Genomic DNA, 26,821 nt, shown 5'->3' on the forward strand with positions numbered 1-26,821 from the left:
CACCTTTGGAACACCTTAGGGTACAGAAACACACTGATAATCATTCCTCTCCCATTTATTTTTATGATTTCTATTTCATTTTACAGCAAGCAGCTTATTATCTCACACAGTCCTCTCTAAGAAGCAAAATATTGTCAACAAATACTCACAGAGCTCAGCCTTATACTAGGAATTAAGAACCCTTCATGTTGCTTCAGATGATAAGAAAATAAACAAATGGCTTAAATTCCAATACAAGCATTTCTACCATGGGTAAACTTTTGATTTTCTCTTCCTCTTCCCCTCTATCTTATACAAAAAGTACATACATAGCAGCTTTAACGACATTCTACCCAACTGAAGTCCAATCCAACCACATCATCTACTCAAAACCTTTTTGTGGCATTATGCATGAAAATACCATCAACCAAATTCAGACATGGAAAGAAAACAATTCTGGCCTCACAACTGCAAGTACTTCATGCAAGCCTCTTGCATATATTTCAGAGGAGAGTTTAGCCAATATTGAAGTACACAGGACAGCTTTAAATGCATACTGAGCATTTGTGTTCACTGCCAGAACTACTGTCTAGTAGCTGAAACAAATTCAAGTCTTTTGTTCCTTTCAGACTCCAGATCACACTGTTATCTAAATGTTTTCCAACTTCTAATTACACCCAGAACATTCCACATTTTCCATAAATATCCACTGTGTTGAAACCTACTTTTCATACAGATTGAGCATATCTAATGCTTAAATAATCTCATCAATAGCATCCCATCTCAAAATACACAAGCATAATTCAAGCTCTGGAATTCAAGTTTAGTTCTTCACTTCCATACACACAGCTGACCAACAACATGGTACCAACAAAGTCTGCACCATTCAATTCAGTGATGCTCACAGTAAGTCAGCAGGAGGTAACATAAAGTATTGTAACATTTTGTAAACCATCAAGTTCAATATAGTTTACATGAAAAAATAAATACAATGTAGAAATAAATATCTTTCTAGTAAAAAATAAAGGTTTTGTATAACAATAAATAGAACAACTTGCATTCTTCTTCTGAGACAGCACACTTCCTCTAGTAAATGAGCTTCTTAGCAACTATCAGCGTGTTCTTCAGAAGCATTGCAACAGTCATAGGTCCCACCCCTCCTGGCACTGGAGTGATGAAGCCAGCCTTCTTCTTCACTTCTAAGAGAAAAGAGAGAAAGGAATTGACTAAGAATGTTTCCAGAAAATTTTTTCTCATTCATTTTTCCAGAAAAGTCCAACTGGCAACAAGCTTAAAGGACCGCGATTTGGACAATACTGAAGAATATGTGAAAAGTTACCGCAGAAGTCCTCAAATCCACAGTAGTTCCAGGATGAGTTTGAGGGACACGGTTTAGTGGACATGGTGGTGATGCACTGACAGTTGGACTAAATGGTCTTAGTAATCTTTTCCAATCTTAATGATTCTATGATAGGATACAATCAGGACCAGAGTTGCAAGGTAGTCCTCTTCTTGTCAATGTCATTATCAAGGCACCAGTTTTGGGCTATGGTTTTCCCACCAGCTTAAAGCAATCTGCCTGCAGAAGGCTGCCTTTTCCTCATGGGAGTACACACCTCCAGCCAGCCTGTGGTCAGCCATCTAAACTGCGTGTGTTTCTGAGGAACTGCAAGAGCAGGAGTCAATCAAAAAGAACAGCTGAGCACAAGCACAGCCTTCTTCCCCCACTGCAACCTGAAGCTTCTATTGAAAATACTCTACCTGTTCTGAAGTTCTGAAGGGAACTTCAGAGAACTACAGTGGGAGAAAGTACAGCTTCCTGGTTGGTTTGTTTTCTGCTTCTCAACATGGGCAAAGAACAAAACAGAGCTGAGTCTATAGAAAAACAAATTCCCATTGCAACAACAGCCAGAAATGCTCTGCTCCTTTAGAGAAGGTGTGGTTTTGTTGTTGTTTAACAAACAAACAAAACCAAAGCAAACCAAACCACAAAACAGCCTTATTATGGTGCTTCCATCAAACCTGGACTGGGAGGCACTGGTCTTACTGAAGTGTCAAAGAAAGAATTTTGACAACTGAATTAGCGGCAACTACCCAGGCTACGTGGCTGTTCAAAGTTAGCATGTACCTTGCTAAGAGATAGATACATCTTTTTTCTTTTTTTTTTAAAGCATTTAGTTAGCAATGCACTTTAGTTTACAGTGGCATACTACTGATTGCTGTAGAGATTTTCACAAGTGCCGCCATGAGTATGCATCATACCATCCCTGCTGTTTTTTTTTCCCCCTTCTTCCCCCCCCTCCCCACCCAAGTGTCTGAAGTAAGGCACGGAAAGTAACTGCAAGCATGTCATATAGACACACTCTATGGTGAGCATTAGTATTAGAAAAGCAGCTGAGAAGAGCTGTTAATTACACCAGGGAGGGCTTTGATTACTCTTCTAGCTGTACCACCAGATACACTGTTAAAATACTTGGAAAGCTTAACAAATTGCAACTTGCAATGCTTTTTGTTGTTACTTTGTTTTTGTTGTACATGCAAGTTGTAAGAAATAAATTAAGGTCCCATACGACAGTTATTCTTAATATTCTCACACACTCTTACTAATTATTCTGAACTACCTGCTCTTTGAGATTGGTGTTTATGGTTAGCAGCTACTGCAAATCCCTAACTCTATGTCATAATTATTGAAATGTACCCACATCTGAAGTGAACACCATCATAATTGCCATACAAATTGTTTCAGCCATTTAAAATTGAAATAAGTCTATTTCCATGGCAATGTTATATGCTTCTCTTTGTGGTGTTATTTGGAATACTCTTATCTTAGTTACCAAATGCTGCAGTTCACAGCTGCACATAAGGAAAGCCTTCCAATGCACATCGTGCACAACATCATTGCCTCTCATGTTAGGAGCTGTACTGAAGAGCACAGGCACAGAGCACAGTGTGCTGCTCTCACAGGTTGCAGAAGATTTTCTCTCCCCATACTCTATCATTACAGAAATCACTGTGGCTCAACGTGGCAGAAACCACAGTTTATATTTTGCATACAACCACCTGGATACTTTATTCACAAAAGCTGATCCAGATATATACACAAAGGCTGCTCCAGAAGTAATGCCTCCTGCTTTATTGTGTTGGCCCACAACATAAGAGGTGGATGTCAGTTGTACAGCAGTAGAGGTTGAACCTTTCCACAACTATTCCACATGCAGTTTTTCTTGTTCATCACTGAACAAAATGCATATCTAACAGTGGTAACCATGTCAAAAAAACAGTGCTTTGTAGCTAAGAATTTGCTCTATGAAACAGTGTTATTGTACTCCTTGTACCTGTTACAGTTTCCATGGAAATAAACAGGAGGCATTACTTTTGGAGCAACCTGTGTAAACAAGTGACAGTTGTCTATGTTTAGGAACTACCATCTGATACATCTCCACCTAGAAGAGTAAATACAGGTCAGATGAATGCAATTCTCTAAGATGAACATTAGTGAGCAAAGGGGTAAAAGTAACATCAAAAATGCAAACAGACTCTCCTTCTCTTATGAAGAGTAGAAAGCCAAAGCAGTCCTAAGGCAGCACTTTGGTGTGACCCACCTCATGTCAGTAAATCAGGTGCTGCACCTTTGCTTCCTTCAGGAGGTCTCGTTTCTGCTTCCCAGCAACAGTAAAGCTCTAACCTAGCTTCTGGAGACCAGCAATTTGTAAAATGTTGGTACACAAATGAGATGTCTATGGGGAAGGAGCTGCTATTTTGCAGCTTCTTTAGAATCTTCAAATCTTCCTTTGATTCTTCAGAAGAAATGAAATGTAGATTATTTCCTTGACAAACAGGCTCTGCTGCTTTGGAAGCAGCCCTTCATTCCTCTGTTCCTTTAAAGCAGGAACATCAGACACGGAATAGGGTTCATCACACAAACCCAGGGCAAGTCTCAACCTGAAGGTGGCTCTGAGTCTGGAGCATCTGCATTGAGTGATGCAGAATAATTCCTGCCTAAGCATTGTTTGCACATGGCTTTATTAGTCCCTGTACAGCTTCTCCAGGATCACTGCATCCGTGCAGCAGTGCACAAGTGTGAATCACGTGCTCAGCAATCATAGTAGATATCCCATGATCTGCTTGCTTTACACAGTCTGGAATTTTCCTCACTGTGCACTGTGGAATAGTAACCTGAAAACAATTATTCCATTTCTCAAAATTCCTTCTGTTTGATATTATCCCCTAATGCTCCCCAGCAGAAAATTAAGCAGCATAGCTACTTTCAAATGCAGCTAATTAGCACAGGCAAGTGGGTGAGATATTGCAACAGCCTTGGGATAAAGAGCAGTGGCAGCAGAAATTAAAGGTCCCAGTGAACATTTCCTTAGACCCCTGCATGAGATGTGGCCTCCTCTGTGAGAAAGAACCTCAACTTCTCCAACCCAAAGCAGAGTGACACTAGCTAGTGGTGCTCCATGGCCTCCTGGCAGCCACCACCCAGAGCTAGCAGTTGCATTTAGCAAACATTCTGTCCACAGCCCTCTTTAGAAGCTCAAGTAATCATCTATTGCAGCTGGGATCCTAGTGAACTATGAAAATAGCCTCCAAGCCACCACGTAAGAAGTAAGGAATGATAGAAAGCCTTTGGAATTTGCAAAATAATAAAAAAAAAAAAGTCTTGCCTTGGCAAAGCACACCAACAGGCAGATCTTCCCCTGAGTTCTACCAGGCAGCAACACAGAGACAGTATTACACAGTTTGGACTTCTATTACTTAGACAAAGAATGTCACCTCTTCAAAATGAACTCAACTAAAAAAAAAAAAAAGCAGTAGTGAAAGTAGTTGGAATACCCATGTTCTGTTTTCAGGACTGCTGTTTGGATAAGCAGCATCAAGAGATTGTTTGGAAAGGATTCAGAAGTTTGAGGAAAAAAAAAAAAGCTCACAGCCTCAAAGGTAGTGCATTGGATGTGGAACAGCAGAAAACAACCGTCAGAATGAACTGTTTCCACAACACCTGCACTTCTACATCCCATCAACTCTAGGTAAGACACAATGCCAACACTTAGGTAAAAAAATTGGCTTTGAGGATGATCATGGTACATTTTTTCACTACCTGAACAAGTTTCAAGGCACTTGTCAGCTCACCCAATGGATTGGTAGGAATTAGTGCTGTAGTTAATCAGAACAGGATACATTTCCCTGGTTCTTACTAAACTTACGTGCCTTTTGGTACACTTGTTCCATCTAGAAGTGAGCCTGGTCCATTCTGTATACTTCAGCTTTGTGAACCTCTCCAGCTCATTTCCAGCTATCAGTAGCCAACTTCATTTCTAACAATATATATCATGAACACCCAACACCACGAAGACTTGTGTGTTCCATGAACAGCACGCCACAATTCAGCAACAGTGCCACCTTCTCACAGGCTGTGAAGATTGCAGTGACAACTGAAGTGCAAAGCTCCTCCCTTGTTTTAGTACAGCCCTTCAAGACCACGTTGCCAGAAGCCTTAAGAAGGCAAACCTCAGCCAGCTGCTCCCAGCAGCACCCTGGGGTGATGCCAGAGTTTTTGGCCAGCAAACCACAGAAAATGTTTGGGAGTTCTTGGTGCACAGCTTCAGAAGCAGCTCTGTGCTCCTAGAACATGGGCAGATGCACCACTACCACTAGGTAGATAGGGTGGGAGCTGAACGAGGATAGCAGTTCTGTGTACTGGAACATGGGCAGGTCCACCACTGTCACCGGGCAGGTCAGGCAGGAGCAGCACAGTAGTGAGCACCTCCGTATCAACAATCAGCTCCAGCAGTGCTGCGCCACCACCCTGCTTTACAGTGACTCCTGAAAACAGTGCTCCGCCCATAAGAGCTGTTCCAGTTGCATGCTCTCTTCAAGCTACATAGTCAACCTCCAAATGCACAGTGTTTTCCTGTCTTGCTCCTCTGAATATCTTACAATTCACATAATAGCACTCTGGGCACCTTTAACCACTTACAGCCAAATGGGACATCGCTCACACTGATGCCCACTTTAGAATACAGATCTCAGAGCTTCAGAACTCATCTTGAATAGCTATTCAATACTCTTGGCCTGTGCTAAGAATATTTTCCACCAGGTATTTCTTACCTTGAGTTTATGAATGAACAGTATTAAAAATATATGTATTTGAAATGTCATCTTGATGTAAGAGATGAAAATAAAGTTCTGTTTCAAACCCACTCCCTAGAGATCAGAGGATAGCATCCAAGTATTGCTAGGATATGACAACCAAATCACAACAGTTCTCACCCACCTATTGAAGCTTATTTGCACTCCCAGAGGTTCTCAGCCAAATGACCTTGTTAAGTCTGCCATTCCTATCCATTTCTTACAACAAAGGTTTGACATAGGATTGCCCAGTTCAGTCTCTCACACATCCCCTTGCTTCCACTCCAAATATTTCCCTACTTCAGAAAGGAGATGATGAAAGAACATACACTAGTGGGCTACTTTACATTACACAGCTGATGTACGTCATGCCAGCTTGCATATTGCAAAAAACATTTTGACACAGGCTTAAGCATAAATTCAGTCAAGTGATCAAAAGGAGGATAAGGATAAAGCAATTCGGTACATAAATAGCCTAGCTTGTTCCATTTCCTAACTCACAAATAGAAGATTTGACACAAGTGATATGGTTTGCATTTTTTTTTTTTTTTTCAACTCTGTACACAGGGACAGTTTTTTTGTTGTTAGAGATTTAGTGAAACTTTCACCGATACCAATAAACCAACAACAACTTCCCTTTGGCAACGCACAGCAAAATGCTACTTGGAGTTGCAGTGGCATAATCGAGGTTGAAGATCCTCCCTCCTTTTTGGATCTTCCCTCCCCCCAGGTAAAATCCTGAGAGCAACCCACAGCAGACATGACAAGACACATACGGTGCATCGCTGAAACTCTGAGTCATGGCACGGCCACTGAATCAAGCCCAGCATTGCATTCAGAAGGTTATGCATTTAAAGAAAACAAACAGAAAGGAGACATTGTCAAGTTTCTGAAAGTCATATTCAAACATGCTAAAACAAACAATCAGAAACAAACGAGAAAAAAGAAATTCCTGGAACTCCTCTCTATACTTCATTTCCATATTCAGAAATGAACTAAAAATTATCTTTTACTTCTGAAGGCACAGGGAAGATAACCACACAAAAAATTGTCCTGTAGAAATGTATTTCTACTGGAACTATTCTACAAATGCAGCAATATATTTCTAAATGCATGCTCAAAGCATCACTGAGCTCATGCAGGTCATTCCATAGACTTCAGCAGACAGATATAAAGTTCATTGAAAAAAAACCAAAACAGGCAGGAATGAAGCAAATGATATAATTTCAAATACATCTAGTGGGCTAGAAACATTCTGAATACAATTAAGCTCTGAGACATTGTGCCAGCCAAGATGTTAATAACTATAAAAAAAAAGCAACAAAAACAGTGGCTGATTTTCATACTTATCAAAATAAGGAACTGTTGAGAACCATTAATAATGTGGGTGAACGCTGTCTAAGCTTCCCACACACAGCTCTGCCAATAAGCTTTAATTTTCAGCTGCAACAATCCTGCTATTCCAGTCTGGAGCTCCTCCAGAGCAGAGAGATTTAATCCAATTACACTATGAACTCGCTCTGCAACACATTCAACATGAAAAGATCAATATGTAACATCATATGTTATCTCAGTTGGGCTTGCCTGGACCAAGATTTTCAAGAGCTTGAGATGAACCCATCTTAATCCTCAGTCTAAAGGATACTTCTGAAGCAGAAGTGAATATTTTCAAATACAGATTTGAAGAGGAAGACTGAAAGCAGGCTTGAAAACTCGTGGCATAACAGTATTTGCTACGATCAGTGAGAAACATACATTATGAAAAGGCAAAAACTGTGGATTGCTTCTGTGTGCACGCACGTGCAAATACTTTTGAGAGGCTTTAGAGATTCTCAGAGTATGAAAGAAGCCTGGAGACAAGCATCTCTAGAACTGTTGCCACCATACTGCCATAAAAGCTCATCGGTAACTCTCAAAGTTTGCTCATAGAAGTAGCACTGCCTTTCCTAAAGAACATATAATTTCTTAAGAGCAGGCATACAAACAAATTGCTTGTTGAGAACAAGCACTTCTGTCAGTACTGAGACATAGGCTATTCAAAGCATTTATTATCAATGAATCCACTTGGTTCACATAAGGAGTGTTTCACTGACCTTCGAAGTCCACATCCCCAACTAATTTGGTCTTTCCAGTTAGAGGATCATGGATATGATTGATGCCTACATCTATCACAGCTGCACCTTCTTTGACCATATCAGTTGTAATCAACTTCGGGATACCTGCAATCATCAAGATATTTTATTAACATGGCCAAATAATCTTAGGCCATCAGTTCCAAATTATTAAGTTTGCATGCACCCCCATACCTCTCCTCCCTCCCGTACTGAAAAATAATAATATATATTTCACTTAATAATTAAGCATAGTGAGAGAATCTGATCTATGTCACCAGCTTATTTTTCATTCCTGTAATATATGAATGAGATAGATAACAGGAAAAAAGTATCCAACTCATATCTACCCAGTGTCAGCCCACTCTGCAAGAGAGAAGCAAAGACTTCCAAGAACAAAATCTTCAAGTTAATTCCTGGACAGACTCAAAAAAACGAAGCAACTCCTCAATTGTTATGGCAAATAAGTATCTGAGTGCAAAGTCACTACATGCTATCAGAGAGTAGGTAATATAAAGCCATCAGCTAACATCTGCATGTTATACAATTATATCTTAAATGCAACATCTGCAATCTTCTTTGTGCACCTGCTTTAAAAGACTTCCTAAATTTATTTTCTTCTATGCAGCCTCCCGCTCTGAAAGACAGGAGATTTGAACTTGGAAACAAATTCAATTTTTGCTTTGCTTCTTGGGCAAGCAGCAAGCTCTATGTTATCTGAGGAACGTCTGCCTCAGTAAGACCATCTCCAAAGGGGGATTCTGAGCTCACCCTGCTGCCCTCCCCCTGAGGGAGACTTCTCTGAGGTGGGGAAAAAAAAGAAAACAAAAAAAAAAAACCCAACAACAACAAAAAAACACATTAAAAAAAATAAAGAAAAAGAAAACACACCTGTATGTTTTGAGACCAGTGTTACTGGAGGCAAGCACTAGCATATGAGTGCTATGACTCCACTTGAAGTGCTGGACCTCGGCCAGCTTGTCATTTGAATCCAGGCAATAGAAGAGCTTTTCTTTGCTCTCCATTTCCCACTCCCCCATAGCACACAGCCTTGAAACTCTGATTTTAATGTTGAGCAAACCAAGACCTCATTTTTTTTTTTTTTTCCTATTCTGATGATAAGATCTGGATACATCTCCTTCATCACACTCTTGTGCAATCAATTGCAGGCTGACTGCTAACTGGATAATGCCTCCGTCTGATGGGGTTAACGATCTGTGCACGATAGGAATGGGAGCATATTAACGGAAGTTGCACAGTTACACCCTTTGTAAAATGGCTTGATAATAGGCCAAATACTTAAGAGCAACAAATAAACTAACCCTCAAAGCAAATGAACAGATCCATTTACTTAAGCCTGCTTTGCATACCAAGCAGGGAGAGATAAGCATTGGAGTAGCAATTCCTAAAATGCAGCGATTGAACAATGTGGGATTTTTTTTTCCTTTCTAGCTTTGTAGAAAACAGCGAAGCATGCTTTAAACAAACAAGCAAACAAGTCCCATAAGATCCCAGTTTAGGTATAAGGACTGTAAAACAGTAAAATACTAGAAAGCAAACCAGCCACAGGCTGAATCAAGCAGTCCAGGAATTTAGCAGTTTCTATACAGAAGGGCCACAGGTCATATCCAGAGGGATAGGGCAAGAAGGAAACTTTAGCCAAAAAAAGCAAAAGCTGTGTGGCACAGAGCTTAGGCAGCTCTGGCTGGAAGCAGAGAACAAGAAGGAACTACATCAATAGCTACAAAGAAGAAAAGCTGCACAGCCAATTCTCTACGGTGGAAATACACAAGAGACAACTTCTGAAGATGGGCATTCTCAAAGCCTAGAGTAAAAATGTGAACATCTGATTTGACTTATTTGACAGCCATGGATGAAAGTGAATAAGAAATTCCTCACAGATAGATAATAGGAATCTTCCTACTATACACACAGTACACATAGTTTATGTAGCAAGGTTTTGGTAGTAAAAGGCTTTTCCAATGTATTCTCTCTCACTTCCTTTGAGAAGAGACAGAGTAGCAGTGGGCAGGGCTGCATGCTGTTTGAAAAAAGCCCAGAGCTGGACTGTGTATCACTTCAAGTCTATCTCACATTGCGTAATAACTGTTGTATCATGCTCCTCTTACAAAAGACACAGGGAGAATGAATGAATGAGAAGAATGAATGCAGCTAAATTGCTACTGAAGTGTTTAACTACAAGCCTAACTGATGACAAACTGTTCAGCATGTAAAAAACCTTGAACTATATTAAATTAGCAGCATGAATGTTGATATTACTGCTTTATTCCCAAATAATGCACATGTTATTTTTCATTCACAATGAACCCACAGTTGGCTAATCACATGTGGGAGAACTGAGCCACTTCTTGTTCCTGACCTGGCACAAGAAAGAGATGACAGTGCAGTGAAGCCCTGAAGGAATGGACATCTTGCTTCAACAGGAAGCAAGGAGCTTCAGACACGTGCCTAGCTGTCTTCCTCTGGAAAATAACTTCCCAAGATTACATTTCAAGGATGGTGAGGAGGGAGAGAAGGAGCACAAGAGTAATTATGCTCATATTTCTCCCCATTTATGATCCTCCTAAACCATACAAGAGAAGAAAGATATCTCAAGTTGCACGGGATACAGAATTTTATCAAAGACTGGTTTGTTTTTAAGTTTAATTTTACTAATATCTATTGATGGAAATAAAAGTAAAACCAAAGATTGCTCAGAAGTAGCACTGCTTATTTCTTTGTCCTAGAAAATCCAAACAAAGTATTTCACAGGTCTTTCAGAGCCTCTCCTTCTGCCACTTGTCATTTTTCTTCCTTTTTACATGATAATTATAAACAAACAAAAAAACTCAGCCATGAATAACACGTATGTGTTACCAAAATTACTATTTAATTTGCTATGTTTGCCCTTAATTCAAACAGCAAGAGAAAGATACCATTGTCTTTTATGAATGGCACCTCCAGCTGATTTAAAGAAAACTTCCTGCCAAAAATTAGATGACTCATGATTTTTGCACAGTACAGAGAATGTCTTAATTTACATAATTACACCTGTATAAACTACACACCAACTGGTTCCCAATCTGGAGTTCACTCTGGAGTCTCCCTAAGGGAAAGGCGTCACACGTGATGAAAAACAGTTTATGAGTCTACAAATACGAAGGACAGGAACGAAGTGCCAGATCACCTGTCCATCTTACAAGAAATCCTGCACACTATAACGCCCTTGGCAAGCATGAGCACCATTTATTTGGTAAAATACATGAAATAGCAAGTAGTGCCACCAATTGACTCCAAGCTTTTTTTGGGGGGGGTTTTAAACACTGTTTTTGGTTGTATTAACCACATTACCTGCAGCTACTATGACAATGTCAGCAAGTTGAGTATGGATCTTGAGCTGTTCCTTTGGTGTGTGCCTATGCGCAATGGTCACTGTAGCATCTCCTGAAGCATAAAGATTGACAATTAATAAAAAGAAAGGGCCTATATAGCAATTACTTTCAAGTACAACTGACTCATTTTGGTACACGAAGGACAGTAAAGAAAACCATCAAGTCTGCTTAGTGATGCATCACTTGTTTCAGCATCGGCAGAATGCTCACAACATTTGCATTTTACATATATGAAGAAGCACTTACTCTTAAAAACTGACAGAGGATTAATTAATGCATACGCTTCGGATTGACATTATTGCTTACTGATATTCCCCCTTACAAGAATGAGCATGGCTGATAATCTGACCAACAAGAGAAGAATACAGCCAAGGCTCTCCTTGGCCTGAACTATGAGTTTAGTAGCTATGACAACAATGAGACTCTAGGGCCAAGAGCCTTCATAGAACCATAGAATCACAGAATGATTTTGGGTTGAAAGTGACCCCTTAAGACCATCTAGCTCCGATCTCCCCTGCTACAGGTAGGGATACCTCCCTCTAGACCAGATTGCTCAAAGCCCCATTCAGCCTGCCCTTGAATGCTTCCAGGGAGGGGGCATCCACAAACTCACTGGGCAACCTGTTCCAATGTCTCACCACCCTCACAGTAAAGAATTTCTTCCTTACATCTAGTGTAAATCTACTCTCTTCCAGTTTAAAATTATTTCCCCTCATCTTATCGCTACCTGCCCTTATAAAAAAATCCCTCCCCAGCTTTCCTGTAGGCCTTCTTCAGGTACTGGAAGGCTGCTATAAGGTCCCCCCAGAGCCTTCTCCAGGCTGAAAAGCCCCAGTTCTCTCAACTGTACTCCTAGGGGAGGTGTTCCAGCCCTCTGATCATATTCATAGTCCTCCTCTGGACCTGCTCCAACAGCTCCATGTCCCTCTTGTGTTAGGGGTCCCAGAACAGGATGCAGTACTCCAGGTGGGCTCTCACAAGAGCAGAGCAGAGGGCAGAATCACCTCCCTCAACCTGCTGGTCACATTTCTCTTGATGCAACCCAGGATATGGTTGGCCTTCTGGGAAGAGCACAATGCTGGCTCATGTTGATTAGATATTCAAACAACTCTTCCATCTAAACAACAATTGCAAACGAGGGTCAGACAGCCAAAGCTTTTTGTCAACTGGAACATCAACAGATTTCATAGAGAAGAAATGTTTTTGAACTCACATGCGTAACACAGTCAACATCAGCATCAATATTTACACAATCTGTACAATTTCAGTCGGATATTTTCCCCACACACTCAAAATATTCTAAGTAATCATTTTACTTAGGTCAAATGCAACAACAGGAAAAGACTAAAAAGATACCGGGATTTTGTAGATGCCTGACCAGCTCTATCTCCCGATAAAGCAAAAACTGCTGAACCTGTACTTTATACCAGAGTAGGAAGTGTTTGAAGTTATCACAAGTGTAAGACCACATCCTTTCGGGTAAACTCAAAAGCTCTGGGGCCTGCTCCTGCATGCACCCACATTGCTTGGCACAAAGCTACAAATAAACCCTGCCAGCAAGACATGAAAAGCCTTGTGCAGATCAATAGAGATGCTGAGGAAAGACCACTACACACGAAACAAAATGTCATTGGATTAGTGACTAAAATAACATATAGAGTCCAACAGCAAGAGTGGTAGTCTCTCTGAGACTGCTCAAAAAATGCAAAGATAAAAGCTATTGAAAGAGATTGTTCCCAGATTCTAATGCCATTCTCCATCAACTATTTGTTCTACTCAGTGTTCTTGTGTTCATCTCCACCTTCCATCCACCATGAACTCATAAGCCACTTTATTAACCATTAAATAAAGATTTTTGCCATCTCAGACATTAACACCACAGATGCTTCCTCTGGAATGTGTCTGTCTAATCTGTGCCTCTTATCTCATTAACTCTCTTCCCCAAGAATCTCATCTTCAATCTGTCTGCGCTCTGAATTCACTGCTCTTTTCCCTTATCTCTCATCACTCCTCTCCTTCAGTTATCACCAGTCCCTTTTCAGCCTCTGCAATCATGGAGAAGTAGATGAAGACATTTGCAGTTAATGTCAACAGGGAAGTGCATATGTGCATAAACTATTTCTACTATTTCTATAAACATAAGGGGAATTCCTAGGAGTTAGAAGTCTTTCACCGATTTTCTATAACTTCCCCAAGTCCATTGAGAGCTTGGAATAAACAACTGCCTTCAAACTACCTCTGCACTTTCTTAGGGTAAAAACATCTCAAGCAGTACATAACGCCTGCATGTCTACTTTCCTTCCTTCTCCCCTCCCCCCTTTCCGCAATATCACCTATTGATATCCAAAGTAACTAATAATAAAAAAAACAAAACAACAAAACTCAAGGGGAACAGGACAAAGGAATGGAATAAGGATAGAATAAAAAGGAGAAAGATATCCTGCCTCACACTGCAACCCCTACTACCAAAACTATACATTACGAGGTTCTTTTGATCTCTTATACTCTATTCAAAGGCTCAGAGTAAACAGTTATCCAAAGCTATGTATGTTCATAGCTTCTAAGCAGTAAAATCAGTACTATTTTCCTCTCCAGAGCTTAAGGAGTCTGTGGTCAGCTCCTGAAGCCAAAGAATTGCTCTCATCACTATTAAGGAGAGGTGGGGAAAAAAAAAAAAAAAGAAAGGATTGTCCCTACCTTCAAAATAGCAGTTCACCTCAGAAAGAGTGGGTTTTCCATTTAGGTGTGATCATGCCAGAACAAAGAATAAGTAACTTAACTTTGATAATGCTACTTCTGATAGAAAAAAAAAAGGATATTAGCAAATAAGGCCTAGCACCATGTTGCTATGTTAAGTCACTAGTTCATAAAATAAGAAGTGTCTTGATCTGTCTATGGATAATAAACTGTTTTGTAAGGAACCCTTCCCTATCTAATCACATATTGCCACCTGCAGGACATTGCAGCTGCAACATAAAAAACATCACAGACGAAGACAGACTGCAGCTTTTCATTTTTGCTTATCATCTCCAAAAAACTGAAAACCTATCCAAAAACATACCCTTTAAAGGAACCTTTAAAGATAATCTAGTTCCAACTTCCTTGCCATATGGAGGGATTCCTTCCACTGAATGCAGCTGTGCAAGGTCCCAATCACAGAATCAATCAGGCTGGAAAACATCTTCAAATTTAAACAGAACTTGTTTCAAAAGGAGGATAAAATGATGACATAACATCAGAAAAAGCCCAGCCCAGAAACTGACCTTTTCTGCTGAGAAACCATCAGCAAATGCATTAGCAATTAATCTCCTTGCTCCAGGTGTTAATGTCATACAAGAGAAAGGCTTTCCCTTTATCCAAATGCTCTGGTGAGCTTTATTTTAACTAGTTCATTAATTGTTAAAATGGAAACATTACAACACCTGACAACACAAACTTACCTCCAGGCCTTTCATGCTCTCCATCAGTATGCAGAAGCATTGAAATGGGCATTCCAACATTCTTAGATCTTCCAGCTACAACAATATTTTTCCCAAATGTTTGTATTCCTTATGAGAAACCAAAACAGAACACAACATTTTATTCTTCTATTTTGAAATACTAAACCCCTTCTTCTCAGTGCCAAAATAATAGCAATTATTTGCTATTGTGGACTGCTGACATCAGTGTGACTTGGAAACCCACAAGGCTGAACTTAAAGTATGAACCCACAAAATAACACTCAGCTTTCACAGCAGAGAAACAAAACTGGCAAGTAATTGAGTTTTTCTGAATCATCCTTTGTAGGCTAAAAAATTCTCTTTCCTGACCACAAAGTGAAATCAAAGCTCTCTTGTCCATTGGTAGGAGCATACTGTACTCAGAAAATAGCACCTATTTAATTCATCTTTTCCCCTTCTAGTAACCAACTGAATATTCCCATTTCTGTTCTGCACTTTCCCCCTTACCCTACAGGGATTTACGCATTGCAGTCTTTTATTTGATAGCTATACAGGAAGTAAGCACAACTCCTTAAAATTCTATGCAACACTAAACGGTAGAAAATAAGTTACTATTCAAAATGCTCAAAGTCTTTGACATGAACTATAATCTACATGTAATATTTATAACACTGGCAAAATATCCCATTCTCCTTGGCATTTCCTTATTATTTAGACTAATCCTCTAAATACCGGTTCTTCCTTGAGAGCAGTACCTTAAAGACAGCCCACATCTTTTAACCCACACCTGACTCTATCCTTCATTCCTTCTATGTTTAATAAAAAGAAAAAATAATTAAATACAGATGAATTTCCTACCTGTCCGCTTTATGATTTCCCAGACAGCAGCAGCAGTGGCAGGTATTACAGATGGCTGATCGAGACACAGGCGTCCAATGTTGATAATGTGAAATCCATCCACATCCTTTTCAGGTGCGATAGCATTACAAACTGTCCGCTCATCTATATGGTCTGGGAAACATTGCTTTCCAATTACACTTCTTTCAACTGTCAAAGGTCATCACTCCTATCTGAATCATTATACAGACAAACACACGAGTTCCATCTAGCTAGAGTAATCGTTTCCCCTCGAAGATAGAATTTGCAACCCCAACCATCAAAGTCTACTGAAAATTAAATGACTCCATCTGTAATATTGCTAATGCTATAGATTCGGTCCAAATTATAGGCTGACACTAAGCTGTGAATGATGACAATAACTATAAAAGTAGAAGCTTAAGCAAGATAGCTCTTGTATGTTCTGCAAGAGTTATCATCACATGGCTCAAAAATGATTTAAAAAAAAATCATAGGAAAATTTTTCTTTTAGTGCATAAACGGGATCTATGTCCTAAATTTTAATCAAATGTAAGGAAATAATGAACTGATTTTTTTTTTCCTTCCAGTTTTGCTTTCAGTTTCCACTTTACAACAAAAGTGGCTTTAAGAATTTGTTAATCATTGGGATCCAGTTATGTCCTACTTCAGAAAATTGAGAACACAAATAATTGTTTGAAACTGCTGAGCTCACAACATAAAATATGGCTTAAATGGTGATACCTGATTATGAAAAAGATATGCATTAGCAAGTGTCATCTCTGAAAAGTTACAAAATCAAGTTCAAAGCCTGCACAGATTTGGACACTCCAGGGGAAGAACGCTGTAAACCCGTATAACCTATAAAGGAAATTCTGTTTGAGAAATATATTTATCTAGTGATATTTCAGTCAATTTTAGTCTACTGCTTCATTGTTTAACAGTTTCCTAAACTTTTATTAGAGTTACACTCAAAGTTCAGTATCATCTCAGAGTTACTATTTATCTCTTATATGATGACAGAACTTCCATTCCAGGCAAGATCTCGACAAATCTCACATTGAGGAAGGTTCAACCTCTACTATCATACCACCGTTATCTGCCTGTGACACTGTGGGTCGACACAATAAAATAGGAGGCATGACTTCTGCAGCAGCTCTTGTTAACCAAACTTGCACGATGACACTGGCCATCACTTGCCTAGCTTCTCCAACATGCTCTCTTATTTACACAATAAGCACATGCTCTCCAGTCTAGACATACTAGAAATGAAGTCCAGTTCTCAAAAGAGAAGACTGATGAAAATAAAAACAGGGAACAAAAAAAGATTCTGAGAAGCGGAGGCAGGGAGCAAAGAATAAACTGTTCCAAAGCACAAAGGGACATGATGTTTATCCTAATTTATCCCACAATTCTCTGCTGCTTACAACTAAGAAAATGTCAACTTTTTCACATTCTATCTCAAATCAACATCAAACATGTCTTCCTATCTTCCAGGCAATTTAAAAGATAGAGCAAAGTCTCCATGAAGCCATTACCACATCAGAAGTACAGTGCTCCAGAGGGGCACAGAAAGGAAGTTTTCCTCAGGCAAAGATGGTAATCCTCAAAGTTAAGTTGCTGCAGCTCACAGGACTGAAAGAACAAAGCTATCCTCTGCTTCTATTTTTATTCCAGTGTTGATCAAAAGCCACACCTGTGTGTGGCTTATTGTGAAAAATAAATAAATATCAACACTCCACACAACAACCCCCCTATTGTGGGATTAGCAGACACTGCTGATTAGGTTTTCACAACGTCTGGGCTTTGCATCCTTCTGTTACAGGATAAGTCAAAAGGATTTTGGAAAATCAAGTACATCAGTTTTCTGCCCATCTCTCACTCAAGTTGCATGGAGGGCACACAGTGTTGCTGCAGAAATAATAATTCAGTAATCAAAGTTATATCCAACATCTATTGTAGAAATAATTTCCTGAAGATTTTCAGTTCATGATGGTTTGGATATTTACCTTTCCTAGATAAGTATACAAACAATGTAACACTGAAAACACACTACTATTCATCAAATGCCTCTAAGGTTTTAGTAAGGTAGACAGCAGCCAGCCCTAAAACAACAAGTTTCACAGGCTGAATAGACTATTTATTCCTAATGTGGTTATGGCAATAGACATATCACAGTTTGTAGGGAAGTCACTACCTACCTGAGAATTTAAAACATTAAAACATATCAGCAACAGATACCTTAACTGACTTAACTAGAATTATGTTCTGATCCTTCCTTGTGAAACGTTCAACAAGCTTAAAAATGACAATTTGCAAGGCTCAAGTCCTTTACTAAACTATTAAAGCAGACCGCTCAGGAGAGGATTGCAATGACTTTGTATTATGTCACCAAAAAAAGAAGTACTCCTGTAAGTGGTACCCAACCATTTGATGGAGTAGCAGTGCAAATAAGATGTATACAATACCTCCCATTCCCAGAGGACACAGCAGTGGATTGGGAATCCAGATGAACTATGAACTATAATCTGTGAACTATGCAACACACAGAGAGGAAGATTTTTATCCCCAGGTGCTTAACCTTTTGTATAAGTTCTTAATATCGAGGACAAGTCATTAAATCACCTGTTTGCCCTAATATGTTATTGCTGGGATAGATGTTTCCCAAACCAGCCCACCCTTTAGTTGTTCCCGACTTTGTGCCCAGGATTTCCTCCTCCTTCCTTGTGTTCTACTTCCACCTAGTGGCTAACTCACTGCAGCAGATGGCAAACTTGTCCACAATCAGTTTTCTCATGTAATGACAGAACTTAATAATGAACACTAGTTGTTATTACAAACATGAACAAAGCATATGCTTCAGTTCCTCCATGAACTCAAAAAAAAAAAAAAAGACAGTTCCTGCCCTTCAGTGCCCAGAAGCTCCTGCCCAGTGCCCACATATCTAAATATGTGATAAAAGACAAGATTTGGAAATAAAGAATAAAGGGGGAAATTCAACACATCACCCAGTCTATTACAATGATTCTCTTAGCTTCGGCAAATCCCTAAGAGAAAGCATACACTGGTTTAATGAAGTTAGAGACTGATATGAAGAGCTACAAATTTTAGCACTAAGTACCATATTGCCACCTGCTGCCGACTGATTCATAAGAGTGAGATTATTGTACAGAACTGGAGCGGGGAAACAATCGACAGGAGCATGCTAGAGGCTTTCAAGCCTTTAGCACAATGCTTATCTCAAATATTGGTGAAAGCACACAACAGGCAAATGAACATTTAGGGCACAAGCAAGAACCACTCTGAGAAAGACTGTCCCATTATCTGCTAAGCAGCATATCTTGGCACAATGCAGGGGAGGAAGACATGGCAAAGGTTTTGGTATTCAAGACAAAATACTGCAATGCGGTAGGAAAAAATAAAATAAAATCAGAGAAGTTAACTTGACAAAGTTAAGAGAAGACTTGCTATTTATACAATAACAGAAAAAGACATCTCTTCATCAAGCCCCTCATTATCTTATTTGCTCTCTTTCTGGAGCCTCTAATGTCACTATGATGCACTTGCAACAGCAAAAGTTGTCAAACATTTTCCTCTTACATGGATCATATGTAGGGAGTGAGATAACACCCACCTGGGAGAGGCAGCTGAACTAATACACCACTAACTGTTGAGTCCTTGTTGAGTTTTAATGTCATATCCAACAGTTCTTCCTGAGAAATATATTTAGGCTTCAGTATGACCTCACTAGAAATTCCTGACAGAAAAAGAAAGACACTTATTTGTATCAGGAAACTTAGGGAGAGCTTACTCACATTGTATAAAAATCTGTTAATGTTCAACAACTGTCTCGAATAAGACTCTCTGGTCTTTAATGCTATATTTCCAGTTATCAAGAGCAATCTCACAACAAAGTTAGTAGTTTGACACAGCAGCTTCAAAATTAAAACAAAGAAAAAATATTTGGAAATCAATGCATATAATAATTTGTCTATAATGATTTGCCTATAACCACGCTCTTGAGAATTATGAGTAAAACCAAATGGACCTAGCTTTGCTAGTAATGCTGGCACCGTCTGATGGCTCTTCTACTTCTGCAGAACCAAACTTACAACAGATTTTTCAAGTCACAGGAGAAGATCGCAGCTCCACCAAAAGCAACAAAATGCTTTCTGCTTAAGCTGTGATGCTCTTCCATTCTGAGGTGATTGAGTCATATTCCAGGTAATCAGTCCCTCAGCTTTACTATTTGATTTATATCTGAAACTCTGCCATTGACATACACGGTTATGAAACTTTGTTTTTGGATGAGATTGCCTGGCTTTACTGCAGACCTACAGCATCCAACAAGCCAGAAATTCCATGAGATGCACCACATACATATGAAGGTAAATATGATGCTATGAAAAAAAAAAAGTTATTCCCCAGCACTCACGTTTCATTTGCAGTTTCTAAAAGTAACAGTGCAAACTACCTCCCAATAACATTTTAAGGTGCACCGTTAAATTTATGCCTTCCATGCACATGACATAAGAATTACTTTATATATCACTGCAACTTTTTCACCTTAGCTAAATCAGAGAAGGTGAGGAAGAAAAAGGTGTGACATAAGATGAAGATCCAAAGGGGGTTCTCTTCCCCACTTTTAGAATATTTTAAAGAACAGTGTCCTGTGCTCACCAAAGGAACGCTTATATTACCTAGTACATACCTACAGCTGCAGCTGCTTTTACCTTATTTCTGACATAGATATGACTAGCTGGGTTGTCGCCTACTAATATGACAGTGAGATGAGGTCTCTTGTTCCCACAGGATATCCACGATTCCACATCCCTTTGAACTTCCTTCAAGACTTGTTTAGCGAGCTTTGTCCCTGAGATAATGGCTGCTTCATCACTAAAAAGACAAAAGTACACACAATAGTCACATCTGGACAGTCCATAACCATGGCACTTCTGAGCACACCATCCACTGCATTAAATACCTGCATATGCTTTGATGCATTAATTTGATAGTAATTCCAATACTACTTGAAAAATACTCATGCAGTTTCCTGCATGAAAGACAGAGGGAAGCTGAAGAAAGAGTCTTGTGCCTCAAGCTTGCCTCAGCACCTGCCACCCACCCCCTTTTCCTCTCTTTCATTGCTGTCATCAAGACCCCAAGCACAGATGTGGAAAGCCCCATGCACCCCATCAGTCTGCAATAACCGAGAAGCCTCCAGCATGCACTGCTTTCAAATGCTACGATCTGCCACTGCTGTATCACGTAATCCAGCCATTAAACACGGACTTTGTTGGATGGGAGACAGAAGCAGGAAGGTATGCAGGAAAGAGATTGGGGCAGGAAGAAATCCTCAAAAGTACCCAAATCCCATTCTGTGGCTTCATTTATGCAAGTCTTCTACATCTGACTGACAGATGAAATCCAGGCTACACTTGTATTAATTACCACAGAGCAATTCTATGAAAACTTTGCTGCACAGGAAAAAAACAAAGTATTCAAAAACCACACAGTTCTGGACCAGAACTAAGAGTACCCAACTCTCGCATTTTTCCTGCTGCTCACTCTCTTCAAATAACGTAACTTTGGAGCAATAAAATGACAATCATACAACACAATAAATGAACACATTGTTGACCTCAATTTTACTCCAGCTTTAGATACATCCAAGGTTATCTTTGGCATTACTTAACTTGATTTTTTTTGTTTTTAAATCAATACACGTGTTTTTATTCTTTTCCTAATGGCCTACTCTGTACTTTCTCATTTTCCACTTCTCTCCTTGCTGTTAGTCACGTTTAGGCCATGTATAGCATTGGCACAAGACATTTGTTTCCATGTACTTCTTTGCCAAATAAGTAGTTAGTGCTTAACAATGTAGCAATGGCATAAATGTTTAAGGATAGAAAGAGCTAACAACCTTCTGGTGCCAAAAAAAAGGTTCTCAATTCACACACAAAAGTCAATAATACTATTTTTGCTCTAAATGCATGGCCAAAGTACTCATTCTTCTCAACTTCGGGCAGCTGATTTCAAGTGCCTGCCTCTCTCTTAAAGGTATAACCACATACTCATTTAGTAGGTCTCAAAGATCAATCCAAAGCAAATGAAGAAAACTTCAGTACTAAAACAAAAACAAAAAACAACCCAGAAACAACCAGCCAAAAACAAAAACAAACAACCCACAACCATGCATGCACACAAATAGAGAACACTCTCTTGCATCCTACAAGCAAGGATACAATGCACATTCTCTATCAGAGCCAGGAGCCTGTCAGTAGGCTCTCCCATGCTTGGATCTTTCTGAAGATAGCGTAGAGCAACTTCTACAAGCCTAAGTGACATGAAGTTACAAAGGAGAAAATAATGGAAACTCATACAGGGGTACCCCAGATACCAGGGACCAAGTCAGTGCCACGCATTAGTTCACACATGCAGAAATGAGCAAGCAACATTCCATCTTTGCATTAAGGTGTGCAACAGTCCAACTGTCTGTGACCTATTCCTTTTTGATGTTACAGTAGAGACACTCAGAAGACACAGAACGAGGTACTAACTTAAAGAATAGCTCTATTTTTTGTATTCCTAACTTTGAGGTGCTTTGGAGTGAGATGCTAACGAGCAGACACATTCACAGCAAACAGCCAGGAGAGCAACTCCCAGTCTCAGAGAGCATCACAGTGAAAATAAAGTACAAAGAAAAGGAATACTTGGCTGAAATACCAAGCAAGCACTTTGGAGACTGACCACGAACCATGGAGCAAGTGAGACAAATCTTTGGAAAATGGAGCACTTCAGGGAGAAACAGATAAGAAGTTCGTCAAGTAATGCATTCTCCTCAAAGGAAGGGAAGAGCCAACCTAAGTACAAAGCCATTCATGGACACTTTTTTTTTTTTTTAGCAGAGCACAGTAGTTCTATAAAGCTTCAGCAAGCCAGTGCTCCATTTGTCATGAGTCACGGGCGATTAGAAGTGCTCCACATACCCACCAGCTTGGCCTTCTATTGGTAAATGGCATGACTATACCCAACTTGTCAATATGGCTACCTCGAGAACCATTACATGTAGCGACCTTTTCATCAGCCTTCCCTGAGTACCACCTCAGTGGCCAAGCACCCAGGAGTTTGGCCTCATCTCAGCCAGTATCTAAATCTTTACAAATCTGATGGCAACAAATGAACAAACAAACAAGCATACAATAAATATTACAGTACTTAGAATACAAAGATTATGTTCTTGTACACAGATACGTGCTACCAATCTGCTGTCTATTTGGTTAATTGCAACAGCAAAGACCACCTTGCATTTACCATTAAACATACATATTCCAGTTACACAAACCCAGATCTCTACCAGCACTTAAACAGTCAAATGAGGACCACTGAGAGATGCCCTAAATTTATTGTCAATACAACTGATCTATCTCATCTGATTATCATGACAGCAAGCCAACATACTATTCTTAGGAAAGATTTCAACAAGCAATTAATTCTGGCAATTAAATTTATCTTTACATATTGTGCTCAATTACTTTGATATCTGTTACTTGAACTTTGCCTGTCACATCAAACAAGATAAGAACCTGTGCTGGCATTTTGCCTCTGTTTTCTAGGAAGGCAGCAGTATTTATTATTTCTCATCATTACTATTAATTTCTAGCAGGTTCAGAATTTTGTCTAGAGTTCTAAGACAAACACAGAAACTCAGAGTAGGTGGAAATGTGCACTATGTTTTGTCTAACAGAAATGCATTTTCAGCTCCTAATAAAAATCACTCTGGGAAAAAAAAAAAGTTGTACAACCATTTGGAAGGTAGCTTACAAAAGCAATAAAACTTCTTGGTCAGATTAAGAATGGAATGACTTCCTACCTTTACAAGCCTGATCTGTATTTGGTTTCTCTCCTGTCTATGTCATATTCTTTGGGGAAAACAAGCCTGCGCTTTTGGAACATGCAGAATGAAGTTTTGAGCTCTATATTGCCTTTACTATAAGAAAGTATGAGACCACAGTGCAACAACTTGCAATTAACCTGCCACATAATTGCTCACATCTGCATATGTTTAGGAGCACAGCTAAACAAGAAAAAAGGCAATTCCTCAACAGATGGCAAGAACATCAGTTCAGACATTTGAAAAAATTTTACTCTTTGAAAGAGCAGTGGTGGATTGGCACCAGCTGCCCAAGAAAGTGGTGGGGTCACAGTCCCAGGGGGCATTCAAAAACCGTGGAGATGTGATGCTGAGGGATATGGTTAGCAGGCATGGTGGGGACAGCCTGATGGTTGGACTTAGAGATCTTTTCCAATCATAACGGTTCTGTGATTATGTGCCAATGCTTCTCAGGCTTAAAAATCTCATTTAGCTCCTTGAACAGAGACAGGACTCCAGAACTACAGCAAATAGTAAGGCATCAGGTGCAGAGGAAGATTGCAGTGCAGCAAGTCAGTCCAGGCACTGTAATCAACATATCCCCACTGAAAACAACCCCGCGTAGCTTCTGAGCGGTGGGACAGCAGCCAGCACCGTCACTGTGCCCTCCACCCCACTGCATCCATGGGTCACGTTCTGCATCCTCCTCGGTTGCGCTGCTGACGACACGCGGGGCATCGCAGAGCGGTAAGCTGCGAACTTAGACCTGCGTCTACACGGCAAGCCTGAAAGCAGGAGCTGTCACAACAGAATTTTTTTTCATCCTGCTCACACTTTTTTTCCCAATAGAAGCATCCCTAACGCTGACCCGATGCAAGCACCCGCTGGTATCCGAGCTGGAAAACAGCAGCTCCCAGCAGGTGAGCACAGCAACAGCGCGCGTTCATCTAGAAATACCGACATTGCCTAAAGAAGAGCCCCATCCGCCCCGGGGAGGGCCCGGCCCGCCTGGGAACACGAGCACCGGCAGGGCCGGGCCTCCCCTCCCTTCAGACAGCCCGAGGAGGAGGAGCAGGGAGGACGAGGAGGAGGAAGGCGGCGTGCCGTACCTGGCGGCGCTCCGAGGGACGCTGCCGGCATGGCGGGACGCGAGGCGAGGGAGGGCGGCCCGCCATCGGCACAGCGGAGCCAGGCCCGGCCGCAGCGCGGAGCACGGGGAGAAGAACGCGGCCACGGCCATTGCGCTGCGGCGAGCGGAAGCGCCGCCGCCCGGAGGGGCCGGGGAGGGCGGTGCCGGTCGCTGTGACGGGCAGCGGAGCTGGGCGGTGCGCTCGCTACAAGACGGGCATTGAGGCGGTGGAGCGTGTCCAGAGATGGGCGACGGAGCTGTGAGCGGTCTGAGGAATAAGTGCTGCGGGGAACGTGTGAGGGATCCGGAGACTTAGCCCTGAGAGAACGTTACTTCATCACTAAAAAGACAGAAGTACACACGATAATCACGTCTGGGAAACTCATAACCATGGCATTTCCTTCCAGTACTGTTTGAAAAATAGTCACGCAGCACAAACCTGGCAGGGGAAATAGGTATTCCCCCTCCCAGACCTGCAGAGCAGTCAAGGCTCTCCAGCACATACAAGAGCATCCTGCCCCCCACTCCCTGCCTTCTCAACACACGTCACCAGCCTGCTTTGACATCTATCACGTGTAGCCCATCTGGCTGCATATCTGTCAGATCTTTGTAACCAGTTCTAGACTGTTTACACGTAGAAAATGTTCTTTTTCCTGCTGCTTTTAAGAATGGGCATAATAAACTTCACAAGCATAAGAAATACTCAGGGTCCCTAGGACTGAAGGTAGAGCACTGGATGCCTTTTCCTAACATGTACCTCATCAGGCATTCACAAGTGTCTCTGTGATGATTATTTCTTGCATAAACAGACCAAACTCAGTCTTCTATCAAGGCTCAGGCCTTGAATACAATCTGCGCAGTTCCTGAAAGGATGACTGCTTTTACCCTTAAAGGACGTGTGGTTAAGTTTGCTGATGTGAAAATGTGAATTCAGATGTGATACTAAATAACTTTGCTCTATGCTACTATGTAAGCAAATAACAGGAACTGTTACTTATCAAATAAACTGTATTTTGTGATCAGTGAATTCATAACTGGATGTTTTTCTGCAAACGGCTTCTGCCGTTTGGGTGTTTTAATTCCACAACTAATTTCCAATTAGACATTCCAATGCTAACCATTAAATAAGGTTCTACGCATTTCCTGCTCACAAGTGAATTTTAATTAGAGAAGCCACAATAATTCAATTTCTGTGCACACTTTGTTTTCACTAGAAGCTGAACTCAAGATTTATGTAAAACGTTGTTGGTGAGTTTCATATTAAAGTGTCCAATGATAAAGATTTGGGACTTTATGAAAAGCACTTAGGAATGCATTTGAAACAGAAGAGTGGTGGCAGCACACTGAGAGATACTAGTCTGACAGTTTTTCCCAGAATTATGATAAGTATACACATGCTTTTATTTGTTTGTTTCCATTTTTCAGACCTTGCGCATGAGTACTGATTGCCTGCCTCGCTGTACTTGTTTGTATTGCAAGACATTTTATATTAAATTTATGTGATTGGTTTGCAAGAGTAGAGCTCCCAGCATCCAAATGCTCAAACTCTGTTTTATGTACATTTTCTCCCTTAATGCATTATCTTCAGAATTAATGTATTATCTTCAGAACATCAATACACAGCTTAAATACATTTGTTAAGTTTGCAGTTAACAAAGCTTTGAAAATAAAAGACAATAGTGAGGTATGTTATTGTATGGCAAAAATAGACTAACTTAAACTGAATGTAATTTTAAGCCATGCTACCATCAATTTCTCTGAACGGAACTCATGAGAGAACAGAAAGATATAGAAGATAAACACTCTAAACTCTTGTAATTCTAATGGTCAGAAGGATATACTATTTTCTTTTTCATATATGCTAGAAAATAGACTTCAGAAAAAATAAAGATATGAAAATATGAGGGTGC

The 26,821-nt window shown here is 40.3% G+C and overlaps 1 protein-coding gene across 2 annotated transcripts; it reads right to left on the minus strand.

Moving 5' to 3' along the window:
- Positions 1-715: 715 nt before the first annotated feature.
- MTHFD2L (methylenetetrahydrofolate dehydrogenase (NADP+ dependent) 2 like) lies at positions 716-25,062 on the minus strand. Of its 2 annotated transcripts, XM_052682155.1 has the most exons (8): positions 24,892-25,054; positions 20,621-20,805; positions 19,544-19,666; positions 15,913-16,065; positions 15,055-15,162; positions 11,574-11,666; positions 8,205-8,330; positions 716-1,178 (listed from the first exon to the last, which is right to left on the minus strand). In XM_052682155.1, exons 1-8 carry the CDS (start codon positions 25,020-25,022, stop codon positions 1,066-1,068), a joined length of 1,032 nt encoding a protein of 343 aa, XP_052538115.1. In that variant the 5' UTR covers positions 25,023-25,054; the 3' UTR covers positions 716-1,065. The 2 variants fall into 2 exon arrangements, with proteins under 2 accessions (XP_052538115.1, XP_052538116.1); XM_052682156.1 differs by lacking the exon at positions 8,205-8,330 and having other exon boundaries at positions 24,892-25,062.
- Between the last annotated feature and the right edge of the window lie 1,759 nt (positions 25,063-26,821).

This window comes from Tympanuchus pallidicinctus, unplaced genomic scaffold, assembly GCF_026119805.1.
Source record: "Tympanuchus pallidicinctus isolate F22 unplaced genomic scaffold, pur_lepc_1.0 scaffold2, whole genome shotgun sequence".
Taxonomy (NCBI): Eukaryota; Metazoa; Chordata; class Aves; order Galliformes; family Phasianidae; genus Tympanuchus; species Tympanuchus pallidicinctus.

What these genes read in the sequence shown, in the direction of transcription:
- MTHFD2L (XM_052682155.1), bottom strand. Translation starts at nt 25,022, where the DNA reads ATGGCCGTGGCCGCGTTCTTCTCCCCGTGCTCCGCGCTGCGGCCGGGC. An exon ending in AGAGCATGAAAGGCCTGGAG is followed by an intron (nt 11,667 to 15,054) that starts GTAAGTTTGTGT and finishes TTTATGCTTCAG; the next exon opens with GAGATGCTACAGTGACCATT. An exon ending in CATTGTCATAGTAGCTGCAG is followed by an intron (nt 8,331 to 11,573) that starts GTAATGTGGTTA and finishes TGATGATTGCAG; the next exon opens with GTATCCCGAAGTTGATTACA.